Source organism: Squalius cephalus (genome assembly GCF_949319135.1).
Source record: "Squalius cephalus genome assembly, chromosome: 7".
NCBI lineage: Eukaryota > Metazoa > Chordata > Actinopteri > Cypriniformes > Leuciscidae > Squalius > Squalius cephalus.
In genome coordinates this window covers 29,238,062-29,255,430 of record NC_137128.1, presented here as the reverse complement: position 1 = coordinate 29,255,430, position 17,369 = coordinate 29,238,062, and the positions used below count along the sequence as shown (strand labels likewise).

General features: G+C 37.2%; 1 protein-coding gene across 5 annotated transcripts in view; it reads right to left on the bottom strand.

The window, feature by feature from the left end:
- Nucleotides 1-546: 546 nt before the first annotated feature.
- The window catches only part of dlgap1a (discs, large homolog-associated protein 1a), a 127,715-nt gene continuing 110,892 nt past the window's right edge, over nucleotides 547-17,369 (bottom strand). For 4 of the 5 annotated variants that reach the window (XM_079877049.1, XM_079877051.1, XM_079877052.1 and 1 more), the window contains exons 7-12: nucleotides 9,070-9,467; nucleotides 8,858-8,937; nucleotides 4,155-4,573; nucleotides 3,553-3,644; nucleotides 2,124-2,276; nucleotides 547-1,571 (exon numbers count right to left, since the gene is read on the bottom strand). In XM_079877049.1, coding sequence (XP_079733175.1) covers nucleotides 1,356-1,571; nucleotides 2,124-2,276; nucleotides 3,553-3,644; nucleotides 4,155-4,573; nucleotides 8,858-8,937; nucleotides 9,070-9,467 — 1,358 coding nt within the window. In that variant the 3' untranslated portion in view covers nucleotides 547-1,355. Of the gene's footprint in view, nucleotides 1,572-1,649; nucleotides 1,791-2,123; nucleotides 2,277-3,552; nucleotides 3,645-4,154; nucleotides 4,574-8,857; nucleotides 8,938-9,069; nucleotides 9,468-17,369 lie in introns of all 5 variants that reach the window. The other variant, XR_013821842.1, reaches the window with a different exon arrangement.

Genomic DNA, 17,369 nt, shown 5'->3' with positions numbered 1-17,369 from the left:
TAATTCAGGGTAGACATATTTAATGTGACGTGAATGAAAGCGAGGCTGTAAAGGAACAGTTAAGCTATTGATGATGATATGATGTGAAATGGTGCTGTAATCTAAAAAAAGGGTCAATAGTTATATTTAGTAGTATATAATTAAGCACTGCAACAACAACAACAAAAAAATCATTCTTAATGAGTATTTTTACCATACTTTCCAGTTAAAATATTTAGAAATTCTTGAAACAAGATACATTGAGAAGCAACACTGTATAAGACATAAAATAATTTCAGAGAATGCATCTGCATGGTAGATTTATTTTCACTTTTTCTTTTAAATATGAACACGTTTAAAATGAGTGTAAACGATCTGTGTTGTTAGACAAACAAGTTTGGGGTCACTAAGATGCTCTTTTTATGAAAGAAAATAATACTTTTATTCAGCAAGGATACATTACATTATTCAAAAGTAAATAAATTTGTAATGTTGTAATATATTTCTATTTTAAATAAATGTTGATCATCAAAGAATCCTGGAAAAAAATGTATTACTGTTCCCACAAAAATATTAAGCAGCACAACTGTTTTCAACACTGATAATAATAAGAAATGGTTCTTGAGCACCAAATCAGCATATTAAGACTGATTTCTGGAGGATCATGTGACACTGAAGACTGGAATTATGATGCTGAAATTCAGAATATATTAAAATAGAAAAGTTATTTTAAATTGTAATAGTATTTCACAATATTACTATATATTTATTAAATACATTAAGCCTTGGTGAGCATAAGAGACTTCTTTTAGCAACAAACAAATCTTACTGATCCCAAACATTTGAATGATAGTGTAAATTCAAGATACAATCTATGAAAACAAGTATTAATATTTTATGCAGTGTTGCTTGTCAAAGAAAAAATGAAACTTGATTTAAGGAACATTTTGACTGGAAACAAGGTCCCTTCAGTGAATCTCAACCATTTCCACCACTGCATGTTCAGGATGTTTCATTGGTTGTACTGTTTTTCAGAAAGTTTCCGGACAAAAGCGGACAAAAACAACAGGAAACCATGGGATGTGAAAATTAGATCAACAATACAACCTACAGCTTCGCTTTCATTTTCATAAAATTAAATAAGCCTTTAATAAGTCCTGACTAAAGTCTTGGGTGTCATAGAAATATGATGCATCTATGTTGGATCCCATTTTTTAAATAATGAAAGGTCAAATTACAACTACTGTGCTATCATGGTGCTGGTGTATGTCTCTCCTAATATACAGTGGTCTTAGCATTAGGCAAATATAGATCTGTGTGACGTGTTGTGCTCATGGCAGAATTCATGTGTGAGTGCGTTTTCATGTTTAGCAGTTTCATAGTCTGGTCTGGGCCTCAGGTATATAGATCTCGATGCTGTCTGCGCTCTCTGTGGCCGAGTTCTGCCGCACAGAAGCGGCTCGCTTGGCCGCCATCAAGCGCTTGCGCGCCTCCTGACGCTGCTTCTCGGTGCTCTCCAGCGAGCGGTCTCTGGCCAGGGGAGGGTGGCCTTTCGGGGGTTTCTTTGGCACTGGGGGAGGCAGCCGTCTCTCCTGAACAGGGATGACAAACAGTCAGTTAGCCGCCGCGGCGGGCGGAGAAAGACGAGCGGAGACAGCAATATGGCACACCTGCACACAGACAGTGCTAAGGCCAGCCGCGGCTCCGCGGCCGACTGCGTGCGGTAAGAGAACGGCCCGGCGGGGGTGAGAGGTTGGGGGCCGCTGCCCCCATGGTGCGTGCCAGATGGAATGACTTCTGAAAACAGCTCACTGTCAAACAAACAAACAAACAAAACAAACATGAAGAGGATGTCAGGAAATTAAGAGTGAGTGAGAGAAACATTCACAGTCACATTAGACCAACAGACCGACATGAGGCACAGGGAGGCAAGAGCAACACTTTATAATCGTTCACAATAATATTGTGGATTTTGGAGGTTTGTTATTGCCAGCGCCCACCCCTGAATGCATAATACCACACTACAGAAGCAACAGATCATGCACATGAATGAAAAAAACGCAATGTTGCCCTTCGATCGGGCATCTGGCACGTCTGCATTCATATGTCAGTGACTCTGTACTGATTCTGCAAGTTTGTTGTACCTTTCTCTCGGGGGGGTCGAGGGGTCTCCAGTTGTTGGCTTTGAGCTGGTGAAGCTCATCGAACTTTAGGCTGATATTCTCAATGGAAAGTTGAAGCATGTCCCAGAACCCTGCTAGATCTTGAGCCACTGGCCGCGGGTGAGCATTTGGGTTCTGTTGAGCCAAGAGTTACAGAAGTGGAGGAGGGAAAATGATATATGACTATTAGTTTTCTTTGGAGCTGGTGTGCTCATCGCAAAAGGTGCCAAAGGTATCCACGGTTCCATTCCTTTCTTAAGAGCCAAAGCTGGGGTTGGTAAGATTTTTAAATGTTTTGAAAGAAGTCTCTAAGGTTTAATAAAGCTGCATTTATTTGATCAAAAATACAGTAATTGTAATATTGAGAAATATTAGTAAAAATTAAAACAGCTGTTTTCTATTTAATATATGTGACCCTGGATCACAAAACCAGTCACAAGTCGCACGGGTATATTTGAGGCAATAGCCAACAATACATTGTATGGGTCAAAATTATTGATTTTCTTTTATGCCAAAAATCATTAGGATATTAAGTAAAGATCATGTTCCATGAAGATAATTGTAAATTTCCTACCGTAAATATAAAAAACATTTATTTTTGTGAGTGAATGCAGCACAATCGCGAACATAAATGGACATCTTTAAAGGTGATTTTCTCAATGTTTCGATTTTTTTGCACCCTCAGATTCCAGATTTTCAAATAGTTGTATCTCAGCCAAATATTGTCATATCCTAACAAACCATACATCAATGGAACACTTATTTATTCAGCTTTGAGATAATGTATAAATCTCAATTTAAAAAAATTGACCCGTGTGACTTTTTTTTGTTTTTTTTTAACCGTAAATATATAAAACATTTATTTTTGTGAGTGAATGCAGCACAATCGTGAACATAAATTGACAACTTTAAAGGCGTTACTTGAAAGCTTATTTATTCAGCTTTCAGATGATGTATAAATCTCAATTTTAAAAAAATGGCCCATATGACTGGTTTTGTGGTCCAGGGTCACATATTTAAAATTTTTATATATTCCTTTGAATTTTAAGTAGCCATTAGTGTTACATAATCCTTCAGAAATCATTCTAATACGCTGATTTGGTGCACAAGAAACATTTCTATCAATGTTGAAAACAGTTGTGCTGCTTAATATGTTTTTGTGGAAACCATGATACATTTTATTCAGGATTCTTTGATGAACAGAAAGGTCAAAAGAACAACATTTATAAAAAATAGAAATCCGCTGTAACATTATAAATATCTTTACAGTCACTTATAATCCATTTAATGTGTCCTTGCTGAATAAAAGTATTAATTTCTTTTCTCAGAAAAAAAAAACCTGACCCCAAACTTTTGAAAGGTATTGTAAGTTGCCTAATAAATGTTTATTATCATTACTATTAGTACTCACCAGATTTTCCTCACACAGCTCCCTGAACTGCTGAAACTTCTGGGACATAAGCAGCTGTGCACTTCCCACTGCACTGCGGATCTTCCCCAGAACTGAACGACATGCACACACACGAACAGGTGAGCATCAAATACATACATAACAACACTAGAAACAAAGGATTCTGCATATTCTGAAACTTGACAGGCTTGAAAGAAAAGAGCTCTATTATGATTATAATTAGGAGAGACTAAAGTTTCAGGTTCAATTTCTTAAAACAATGCCTGATTTCAGGCAAACAGTGTGAGGACCAGAATGTTCAGCAGGGGGCAGACGACTTCAGTGCAGAAAGGGTGATCTCAATAAACAGTTGTTGCATTTTTGCATGTGGTGTTTCAAAAAAAAAAAAAAAACGGCGTCTTTAATCACCTGCAAGACATTTTAATTTAGCTGTATTCAAATTAAAAGTCAATGGCATTATAATTAGTGCAAACATGCCCACTGAGCACCGAAACAATGCACAGAGCACACAAAACTAACCAGAATAATGTTTAAAATTATATTTTACTTTCTTTAAAGATGAGACCTACTAGAAGAGATTTATATGAGACTCCATTACTCACTGTCATCAGGTAGCTTGTTTTCTTTCTCATCCTGCTCCATCTGCCTGCACCAGCCCTCCATGCGCTCCGTCTCCGCTAGCAGCAGCTTGAGGAACCAGCGGCCGTCACGCTGGCACACCGAGCGGCCTACGATTTCCAGGGAATCTTCTGTTACGCTATCAATCCAGGGGTCAGGTGGAGGCAGGATGGAGGGATCAAACCCAACATCATCATAGTCGTCTGAGGTGCAGGCATGGTAGTGATTCCCTGAGCCCTGGATGCTGACGGTGGAGGTGGCGGCATCACGCGAGTACTGCCGTGACAAGCAGCCCGAAGAGGGGAACTCTGTGACAGGGGAGTCAGCCGGTGTGTAGTCCGGAGTGTCCAGATCAGCCTGCACTGCTGCCGTCACACTGTTAGAGCGGGTGAACCGCCGGTGACTGAGGCACAGGCAAAGAAAGAAAGAAGGAAAGAGGGAAGGGAAGAAAGAAAGAAAGAAAGAAAGAAAGAAAGAAAGAAAGAAAGAAAGAAAGAAAGAAAGAAAGAAAGAAAGAAAGAAAGAAAGAAAGAAAGAAAGAAAGAAAGAAAGAAAGAAAGAAAGAAATTCATACCGGTACATACAGTAACTACTACACACACTTCTATGATGAAAATGAATTTAATTTCTCTAATATTCGTTTTGGTAATTGTTAGGGGGGCATGTAAAAAATGTCAGGGTGATACAACTGTCCAAGCAGGCACGTGCACACATAGACATCAAAGGGGGCTTGAGCACCTGCCCTTTTTATTCCTTGAGAGAAAGTGCCCTTTTTTCTGGGGTGCTTTTTTTCTATTTTTGAAAAATAATATATATTCCTTTTTGCGCACAGCTTCCCTGTCAAACAAATATATTTATTGAAGAATAGTATATCTAAATATCAGGTCCGTCCAAGTGATCTGAGGGCGCGAGCGCATCCTGGTGTGTGACGTGTACGCAGACTGGTGCATAGATATATACACTAGATGTCGCCTTGTCTACGGCAGGTCATTGGAACGAATGTCTTTAAGGGCGACATCTAGTGTATATATCTATGCACCAGTCTGCGTACATGTCACACACCAGGATGCGCGCGCGCCCTCAGATGTCAGATCACTTGGACGTGGCAGTGTTATAAGAGCTAAAAGCGATATAAATACTATTCGTTTTCTCACACAAACCGCTCGTTTCGTGTCTTAGGCCATCAATGTGTACTTACGATGGGGAATTGTTTAATTTGGACGATGGGGAATTGTTTTAATTTGGACTCTGTGCATGCTCTTTGAGACGTGACCATAAACCTGCATTAAATGACTGACAGACAAGAACGGTTTGACCTAAAAATATCAATATTGAAACTACTGCGGAAAAAAAGACACCTACATCTTGGATGCCCTTGAGGTAAGCTAAAACATACCAAAATTTAATTTCAAAGTGAACAATCCCTTTAACTAGTTGACGCCTAATTTGCATACAGAACGTCCCCAGTTAATGACTTGCATCAAGAGTCTTTCCCCCTGAAATTTAGAAATCTAAATTGGTGAATTTAGAAGAAATCTACAGATGCAAACAGATGGAGGATACACTCTAAAAAATTTAGTAAATCTGAGTAACTGCATCTGGTACATTAATACATAAAACTGAGTAGAAATAAGTTAACATTAAACATTAAAAATAACAATATTTATAAACTTTTTATTTATGAGTAATTTAACTTTTTTTTATTTCCTCTAAACCTTTATAAAATAATATTCCATACAACCACATACATGACATTGGCTTTTATTGAATTTTTACTCAATTATTTTGGTAAGTTTAATTCAAACAATCAAGTAAGATTTTCAGAGATTTTATTAAGTTAATAAAGTTAAATATTTCTGTAATATTTACTAAGCCACAGAATATTTTTTAGAGTGTAGTAGGTTTAAAACAAACTCCATCTAAATGTGGATTTTGAATGTTTTATTTGATGATGATGATACAGTCCTCCCTCAAATGTGAAACTAAGTCCATGTCAGTCACCATCAGTTATTGTGTATGTGTGTGTACATGCATAAACATCTACAGGGACATGGACCTTCAGAAGGTTGCCCGCTGTAAGGGAGGAAGGAGAGACAACCAGGGAATGGAAGTAACAGATTTTATTTTGAAGTAGAAGACCTTTTTTTTTTGTAATAATTTTATTAAATTGCTGTATTTTTGTATTTTGTCAATCATTTTTGCAGTGATTTTTTTCAGTAAAGTTAACAAAATAGCAGCAACAGCCCTCTTCAGTTTAGAGTGAATATTTGTGTTGATTTTAAAGTGTTATGTATTCTGATAACACCAAAATAATTAAAATGATGTAGTGCCTTGTGCAAAAATAAACAAATTATTAGTAAAACACGCCCCTCTGCTTGATGCAGTTATTTAGGTTATTCTAAATATATACTTGAAACTAGTAGCATAGAAAATGTTTTCAAAACATGCACATTGTGGAATGGTTTCCTTTGCTGCTCTATAAACCTAGTGAAGGAGACCATGGTTTCTGTGTGAACTGATTATTTTGTAGACATCTTTTGAAAATGAAACAATTGCGTGAGTTTGAGGAAGATAAAATTAATTGACTTCCTTTTTAAAAAATTTATTTAAAAAGTTAGAGTTGCGTTAATATATATATACTTTTTTGTTAAAAAAAAAAAAAAAAAAAAAAAACCTAATTATGAGAAGTGCCCTTTATTTCACTTGAGCCCCTGCCCCTCAAAATGTCTGTGCACGTCCCTGTGTCCAAGTATCATAATGAAGATAAAATTCTTGAAAATAAAACTAAGTAGTTTGGCATCATCTTTTATTATATTGATTTTATTGGCACAAAAGTTTCTTAGAAAAAATATTTTAAGAAAAACTACACTGTTTATTAAGATTTGAAGTCATGTGGTGCAACCAACATGCAGAAAAAAACTATAAATAATGTGAAATGACCCCTGCAGACCCTCGTGACTATATGTCAAGGTCAACATGTCTCTCAGATGTAAAATTCCACTTGGTGTGACTCCCCAAAAACCTAATGATATTTAATAAATATTAATTCATGATATTTGTTTTTGTAAAAAAACAAAAAAAAAACAAAAAAAAACATACTTTTTAGCTTACATTTTTAAAAATAACAAATGGAAATGATCAAAACAATAATGATTAATGGATTAAGTTTTTTCTTTTTTTAAACCATATGAAACTAACATGAATACAAAGAACATGTTTCTTAAAACTTGATGTGCATTTTCCTTTCCTTTTAAAATATTTTTTAATTGTCTTCTTTATGGCCTTACATTTCATTGACACATCAGCTCCGTCTCAAAACATGAGCTACTGTTTATGTAGATACCATTTGTACCACATTAGTAACTGGTTTGAGATGCTGTTTGCAGGCACAAACATCATTAACAGCTATTTATTTAGGAGACAAATAACACCACTCAAGTGATTTACAAAAGACACTGATACAAAGCACACAGCTAGTGATAATTTAATAAAAGGATGTAGCAAACATGAAAATTGGATGAAATGCATCTTTTAAAGCTGGTTTCCTGTCAACACTTTTCAGTAATGACAAACATTTACACTCTCCTTTAGCTTTGTTCCACCTAATGAAATTGTTTTGCTGAGCTTGTCACAATGAATTGTGGTACTGCCTTATCAAAAGAAACGTGTAGTGGCACTTCAAATTTAGGCAAAAATTAGGTCTTTTAGGATGCAGAATAATCGGTTGTTTACAATTTCTGACATCATTCAGGAGCACGTCTATGGTGCCTAAAAATACAGTCTAGCTAGGCAGTTTTGAGAAGAGCCACGGTGTGCCAGCTTTAGCGCTCTGGGATAATCCTGTCCCTGCTCAATACGTTTAATAAAGTGAAAGTGTCTCCCTAATACAGAGTTTCTTAATCCTTCATTTTAATGCACTCTCTCACCATATGCAGTGTGCGGTATAACAGCTGAAGGGGATAAACAATTCTTTTCAGAATGCAACAATATTCACCACTCCACTAATCTTTAGATTGAAGCGATTTGATAAAATACATATTTTAGAACCAGCAAATTATCTTAGAGGAAATGGAGCACTAGAGGACACAAAGACCAGGTGATAATGCAAAGGTGAGTGGAACAATTTTATGCTTTATTACCCATAACTACAATGATACAGCCCAACATTAGGGTGTCGTGGAGGGGTGAGGTGTCTAAGACCCAACATCTAGCTACTGGGGTGCCTCAGGGCTCAGTGCTTGGACCACTTCTCGTCTCCATCTACATGACGTCACAAGGATCTATGATTCAGAAACATGGCTTTTCCTATCACTGCTACGCTGATGACACACAACTCTACCTCTCATTCCAGCCTCACGTAGCTGTTCGCATCTCAGCCTGCCTGACAGACATTTCTGGCTGGATGAAGGACCACCACCTTCAACTAAACCTTGTGAAGACAGAGTTGCTTGTGGTCCCGGCCAACCCAACACTACACCACAACTTCTACATTCAGCTAGGTTCATCATCCATAACTCCATCAAGGTCAGCCAGAAACCTTGGAGTTGGGAGGTAAATGTTGTTTTGCCAAGCGTGTAGTGTAAATGCAGATATCAGATATGGGTCACTTTTAAAAGAAGATCAGATATAGCCAACAAATCAGAATTGGGCATCTAGACCTGCAGTGTAAATGCGGCCATAGACTTACCCATGCTCTTCTTCAACCTGAATCCCCACTGACTGGAACTTGGACTGGTCCTCTAGTTCCTGGTCCTCAGGCCCATCCACCTGTTTAAACGCATTACATAGTAAACCAGCCACCTCCACACTCATTTGAAGAATCATCTACTAAAATGATGTTCTAATAGCCAACAGGACAAATCAAACTATGAAAACAATGATGAAAATGTTCTCACTCACCTGGATGCCAATGGAGAGGCACCTGCTCTTCCTGAGCACATCCCTGCGGATGTCTTCCAGGACTGGTATGGGAACAGGAACAGGCATGGGCAGCGGAGAGGAAGGGGTGGTGCTGATGGTGATAGTGCTGTTGCTGACGTGCTGACTGACAGGGCCGTGGATCTGAGCGTTGGCCGCCTCAATGGCGGCCGTCAGCGCTTTCATGCTGTCAATGCTCTCGGTGGAATTGCTCAGGCCGGAGTGGAGGACGGGCTCACCCCGCGTACCGGGACCGTCCATGTAAGCGTCCTGCGCAGACTCCGTGCTGCTCTGGGCCGTGATGGAGATGAAGGGCTTGGTGGAGGTGCGGGGAGGTACCGGTGGAGGAGTCTTCTTGTAGGTGGTGATACATGATGATACTGTAGACAGAAAATTACACATTCATTTTGCAGATGTTTTACAACTTAGAAAAACAGATGCAATATAAACTTAAAAAAAAGGATGTAAATGGTTGGGTTAAGGATGGAAACAGCTATAAGGCATTTTGAAGCACTTGCAGGAAAAAACAGGGTTTTATATTAAGAGTCAGGATACATACTACCAATTCACCATGGCTGTCTCCAAAAAATTCACTACTGTCCAAAAGTTTGGGGTTGGTAAGTTCATGTAATACAGTAAAACAGTAATAATGTGAAATATTATTATAATTTAAAATAACGGATTTATATTTGAATACATTTAAAAGTGTAATCTTGTGATGGCAAAACTGAATTTTCAGCATCATTACTCCAGACTTCACTGTCACATGATCCTTGAGAAATCATTATAATATGCTGATTTGGTGCACATTTCTTATTATTAATGTTGAAAACAGTTGTGGTGTTTAATATATCTGTGGAAACAGTGATACTTTTATAGGATTCTTTGATGAATAGAAAGTAAAAAAAAAAAAATAAATTGAAATAGTGTTAATGTAAATTATTTACGGTCACTTTCGATCAATTTAATGCATTGCTAATGAATAAAGAATGGATTTCTTTAAAAAAACAAAAATCTGACCCGATTCTTTTGAACTGTATTGTAAGTGTGTGCATGAGTAATTCAAAGTAGGAACAGCAAGATAATCTTGTCTAAACCAGGGAATCCTGATTGCTAATGTGACGAAAGCAAATCTTCTGAATGTAAAACCAGTGTCGTGGATCTCCGTGTAAATATCTTACATATTGTGAATGCATATCTTGCAGTAACTTGCCGTTACTTGAATGAAAAGTCAATGCCGCCCACTGTTATGCTGGTGGTTTTTAAGTTTTCTCCAACACACACAGCTAAGCACATTAAAGAGGCCAGGAATGTTTTGCTGGAGTCATGGGCAATAAGAGATAAGACTCAGAACAGACCACGCTTCCAACATGACTCTGTGAGCTAATCTTTTGCCTTTGCCAGAACCTTGAATCTGGCAGTAAAAAAGTGCTTTCACAAACCATGGATTTGCATAAGATTTGTCTAGTAAACCATTTCAGGTCAAGCTCAGCTGCCACATAGATACGGGTCTGCGATCCAGCAACAGATTCAAATTCTGGATGTTTCCAATGTATAGCAGTGTGAGCTAATTGATCATCGCTGAGTTCTGGGACAGACCTCTGCCATGTGCACTTTACTGGTAGACATGCAATATTCTGACTTATTCTGACAATAGTCTCACAGATAAATACAAATACAGTAATGACTTATGACAGTATAGGCATAAAACAACTAGAATAGAAAATTTCAATATAAGACAATTATATCCCTAAAACAAGCAATTTAAAATAATACATTTATATAATATTAGTTAATTATTAACATATTGGTGTAAAATATGCACGTTTATATCTTTTCACAATATTATATGACCAGCAGGGGCCATCATGGTAAAATACTCATTGCATTCATTTTAATTTTATTTATAATCCTTAAAAAGCTTCTGATAGAGTATGATTAAATATTCACTTATTAACATACTTATGGAAGTATCCTATTATATCAGTGTGCCATCTGTAGACATTGACACAGTGCTGAACACTGACTCATTTCCTCCAGCACTTCACTTCAAAGAGAGAAACACCCCACACAACCCAGGCTAAACATGAAATCCCTAAACAATGGCTGCATGAAGCTGCTGATGGAGGTGTGTGTTGTGAGATAAACAGTGAGAGAGTCCTTGTGAGCAAGGCATATCTTTTTCTTATTTTGTTTTCTTCAAAATAACCACAAGGGGGCAGGCTAGTGTGAGACAGAGACCAGCTGTTAATGTCTTGTCTGATTTCACCTCCTCTTTCTCCTACTCTTTGGTTTTTCTCTTCCCATTCAGTGACTTCTCTTTTTTGTCAAAAAGCATAGCGTTGATTTGTCATATTTTGCCATTGTATTAACCATCAGTTTGTTTTGAGAGGGACTTTTTTTTCTTTCTTCTTCTGTTTTCATGTCCTAAATATAAAACGTACATGTAAAATTAATAATAATTTATAATAAATAAATTATATAATAATGTTAATTTAGATAAATAATAATAATAAATGAAATTTGTCTGTCAGAGGTGGCCTCTGTTGTTTCTGTTTGGTGAAAAGAAAAAAAAAAAAGATTTTTAGCATGTTCATTCATTCATTCATATTAATAAAGCACTTTACAACTGCCCGTGCAGACCAAAGTGCTGTACACTCAACATACAAATACATAAAATACCATACAACATAAACAAGATAACCCAAAAAGGGTATCAACTAAAACATACGTATGGAAGAAAAATAATGTCAAATGTTTTGAAATAAAAAGCCTGTTGAATTGCACTACTTGAAAAAAAAAATAGGCCTTACATTAACCATGCTTGCATTTTAATGCATTGTATTTTTAGGGCTTGCATTTTTATGGGCTGAAATTCAACATGGTTGAATATTTAATCTGTGAATATTTCAATTAAAAACATTTCAAAGACATTTTCATTATTAAAAATTCAATAATCCATATTCACCTTTCATATTTCACTTCCAAAATATTCAAACTGTTTAAAAATACAACCTATAATATTCAACAGGCATTTTTCGGTCCATTTTATTTCGCTTTGCAAATTCGCTTCCACAAATTCAGTGGTTCAAATTCGACAGTAAATTCAACATTGACATCCAGGAACTGCAGGAAAAGCAGTAGATTGCTGAGCATACTCTCCATCTGCTGTTAGTCGATCTCACCAGCAGGTGGTGCAAAAGCGCGTGTTGTTGACGAAGACCAGCAACAGTTAGAAGAGCAAGCCATTCATTCATAAAATGAAAATGATTATCTGTGTCAGTGTATATGCGGAAAAGATGATAAAGACACAAAAGGTGTGTTTATGTTTCATTCAATAACTTCATTGTTACTTTCCCTGTGTAGCCTACATGTCATCAGCTTTCTCTACCATGAACAGGATTATAATCGGTTTCCCTCAATACCTCATACTCAAGGATTCCCCTTCCGTCTCGGGATAAAACGCTTAACGTAGCTTTATGGACTAATACAGTGATATAAAAGACCAAACTCGCACCTTATTGGGGATGTAGGCTGTAGGCTACTACAGGCTAGGCAAGCAGATGGACTCAGAATATGAACTTAACGCGCAAAGTTTCATGCTGAGCGTTTCGTGATATACTGGCACAAAATCAATCAACACTTGATCAATTAATACTAACACTTTCTTTTCTTTTCTCTCTCTCTCTAAAAAATATATAGTATAGTATAGTAGGCTATGCCTACGTGTATTGCATTAGTTTAAACTGGGAAGAGTCATAGCACTTGCATATTGTTGTCCTCCTATTGTTAGTTTAACTGTAAATCGCTTTGGATAAAAGCGTCTGCTAAATGACTAAATGTAGCCTAATAAATGTAAAATTGGCTTGACATTGGACATTCGCACATTTAGGGACCGTCTCCAAAGTTGCATACAACATTATACACGTTTCTAACTTCAATAGCAAACTTTAATTTATTTGAATCAAAAATCCAAAGGGTGCGCAGTATGCCTGACACTAAATAAACACTTTACAGTTGGTTTTATGACTAAGTCGTTCTATTCAAATGCTATTGAAGTTAGAAACGTGTATACCAATGTCGTATACACTTTAGAGACGGTCTCTAAATGTGCAAATGTCCAACGTCAAGCCAACTTTATGCCAGTCTATCACTGGGAAACGCTCAGCATTAAACTTTGCGCGTTATGCTGAGTCCATCTGGAGCTGGACTTGCGTTTGGTTTTTAATATCACTGTATTAGTTATATTAGCTACGTTAAGCGTTTTGTATGTCCAGCAGGGGAATCCTTAAGTATTGAGGGAAACCCTAATAGCCTGCATATGCAGCACATCACCACAATATAAAGTTAAGGCAACTAAACAACCAAGAGAAATATATATCAACCTAAAAAATGTAACATTGTATCTGTATATCCGCATCGAGGAATAACATTATAATCTTGTTCACGGTAGGGAAAGATGCATGTAGGCTACACAGGAAAAGTAACCGTGAAGACACTGAATTTAACATAAAACCGCCTTCATAATAAATCACAAATACACTTACATTTTTGTAAATGAGTTTTATGAATGAATGGCTTGCTCTAAATGTTGCTGGTCTTCGTCAACAACACGCACTTTTGCACCACCTGCTGGTGAGGTTGACTAACAGCAGATGGAGAGTATGCTCGGCAATCTACTGCTTTTCCTGCAGTTCTTGGATGTCAAATGGTCAAATGTTGAATTTTCTGTCGAATTTGAACCACTGAATTTGTGGAAGCGAAATAAAATGGACCGAAAAATGCCTGTTGAATATTATAGGTTGTATTTTTAAACAGTTTGAATATTTTGGAAGTGAAATATGAAAGGTGAATATGGATTATTGAATTTTTAATAATGAAAATGTGTTTGAAATGTTTTTAATTGAAATATTAACAGCTTAAATTTTCAACCATGTTGAATTTCAGCCCATAAAAATGCAAGCCTTAAAAATACAATGCATTAAAATGCAAGCATGGTTAATGTAAGGCCTATTTTTTTTCAAGTAGTGCAATTCAACAGGCTTTTTATTTCAAAAACATTTGACATTATTTTTCTTCCATACATACGCACACACAAGCCCAACTCCTTAAAAGCTAAAGCTTCCTTCATGTTCATGCATTTATTCATGTTTTGTACCTGACCCCAAACATAAGTCAAATTTTTTATAGACCTTTTTATCATGTTATTGTTTATAATGAATTCTCATTAAAAAGAGAAAGGAATGAAGTATCAACGTGATGACACTTAATCTCAATGTTAAAGGTGCCGTAGAATGGATTATTTTATTATTTTATGTTTCCTGGGGTGCCCTTATAATGTTAGTATGTTTTTAAGATCAAAATTTGTTATAATTTAGAAATAAAAGGCATATTTCCTAGCCTGATTTCATCACCTGATTTGAACACTCTGTTTGAGGGGGCGTGTCTGCTGTGAGACTTCAGTGTTGTTGCCCTCTGCTGTGATTGGCTGACATGCTTGCATATGAAATATCTGGCATTACATGTAGACCTATCAGGAAAACTTTTACTATTACAGCTTTTATACGTTTTTACTATTACAGCTATCGGGATTATCGAATCATGAGATGTTTAAGTATTTAGATCTATTCCCATCACTTAAAAGTTTGCAGTGATGAGCATTGAGCAGATGACAGCCTGTTGATCGCGTGAATGAAGATCTTATCACTGCAACGCGATTTACTGATGCATAAACAGTGTTGAACGACTTTGAGAGAAAGATTATCTGTCTGAACTTGAACAATTACACATCAGAAATTCACATAACCCACTGGTTCTCCAGAGGCTCGGATGAAGGAGCTAAAAAATACTTTTTTTTATGTTCATTTGTACGTATCCAAACACTGAGCAACTGCCATGCTTCGTTCGCTCGTTTGCAAGCCACGATGTCTCTCGAGGAAAAAACAATATCGCGCTGGATCTAGATATCACAGTGTAAATTATCGTTAATAAAATCACTACTTACTGCTTGCGGGAATATAACGTTAGTTGAAATTGCCCCCTTCGTCCGTTTGAGACGCCGAGAGATGCCTGGCTGCTTGATATTGTTCCAGGTTAGAAAAACAGTCCGTGGTGAAATGGGCAGAGCAACTAACAACTTCGAATTAAACTGTAGCGGTATCCGATTATAGATAGATAGATAGATAGATTATAGATAGATCTGCCATTTTCCCTATGATCCTCCTCCTGCTTGTTTCTTCACCTGCAGAACTTCTGATGATTCGGCTGCGCAGTCCCGCCTGGCCTTGAATATGGGCTGGCATATGCAAATTTTTAGAGGCGTACATATTAATGATCCCGACTGTTGCGTCACAGTCGGCGTTATGTGGAGATTCGCCTGTTTTTCAGGGGTGTTTTTCAAAAACGAGATTTAAATAAGAAAGAGAAAACTATGGTGTTTGAGACTCACTGTATGTCATGTCCATGTACTGAACTCTTGTTATTTAACTATGCCAAGATAAATTCAATTTCACATTCTAGGGCACCTTTAAATATTTTTCAAGCTATTAAATGACCTGAAATGGGGTCTTAGTGATGTGAGACATGAGGGTTAAAAAAAACAGTCAAGATACAATATAAAAGCATCAATATCTTTTGTGCATTATTCATGTTTATGATACCAGTCATGCTAAAAAAAAACACAGGCTATGAAACCAGCTCTTAACACTCACAGGAATTCAGACAAGTTCATATGAAGCTAATTTCTGCCACATATGAAAAATATTTAATGGGTTTCAGACAAGGCATGTTTGAGCCGTTTTAACTGAAAGTAACTTGCACTTACATATCTCAAAATATGTCAGTGCCATTGTTTTGTCTCAAGATTCACAACAGTAATTTTTTTTTTTTATGATGCAGAAATTGACTTTCATAAATTCCCCTCTTGAATTACCTTTTAAATCTAAAGATAAAACGGTGTTGTGTAGTAACAATCTATCACATTTTCTCTGCTAAGGTGCCCGTTCTTGTTTGCTTCTTTTTACACGCATATGTTTGAATAGCAGAATTCACCTCCGCAAACAACAGTATCAAAGAGTGCATGTACACACAATTAATTCAACCGACTTAATCTCGGTCTCGCGCGTCTTCATTTATTCACATACATACGCTCTCCCTCCATCCGCGCAGAGGTTCACACACGACTCTGCAGCCAAAACAAATGGTTCGTTTCAACTCAAGAAGTCAAGCTAGTAAGATCAGGACAAACTTCTGCTCTCGAGCTGCAGTGTGTGTTGCTGAGATAACAGCCTGGAGATCAGATGCTGCTCCAGCTCTAGAGATTTCTGTCACCCTCTCTTCTAATTTCACCCCCTCCCTCTCTAATCAACTCTCTTTTCATGGTCCACCTGGGTTTGTAGTGATACAGGGGATCAGTAAAGCTGCACTGTTGTAAACCGAGATTGTTTTTGTATAATTACCAGCGAGACTGCAGCTGATTCTGTCATTATCTTTGGCGTTTGTTGTTATACCAAAACAGATGTTCACAGGAGTGTTTGACAATTAAGCGTCCAAACTGATGACACTACAATAACTGGGAAAGACAGACTGTTGATGCACTGTAAGAACGGTCATAGTGTTCCTCACATAATTAGTGTACAGAATAGCATTTAGCATGAAACCGGGGTTATGAAACTGGCGGGAGGTTACAGTAGCAGCACGGATGATGATCCTAATTGGTCACCTATAATACCTGGAGAAAGCAGAAAACATCTCAAAGCCAGAAAAAGGGAGAGGCTGCTCTCTGCAGAACAAATGGGTGGAGTTTATGTCTACAGTAGCTCCTCCTCATTAGACATCTAGAGAGGTGGAGCTAAACGTCATTTGACTCTGCAGTGTTTACCACTTGGAAAAAGTGTCCATCAGAGGTATGCAAACTGCTCAATGCTACCTTCGCTCATAAGCACACATTATTGTCATAAATTACATGCAACTCTGAAGCCACAAGAACATGACATCATAACTCAGCCCCAAGCCCCTTGCTAGTGACTATCCTGCTAGTGCTTGAGCTGTGGCGTAAAAAGCAAAAGATAGGGAGAAATGTCTACATCTAGTTTGTTTTTGTTTTGCCATTAACCTATAAACAGATCTTATGAAACGCATTACGTTTCAAATGTTTGGGTCAGTTCGATTTTTTTATGTTTTTGAGAGAAGTCTCTTACGCTCACCAAGGATGCACTCATATTTAATATCTTTGTGGAAAGAGAGATACATTGTTTTTAGGATTCTTTGACGAATAGAAGGTT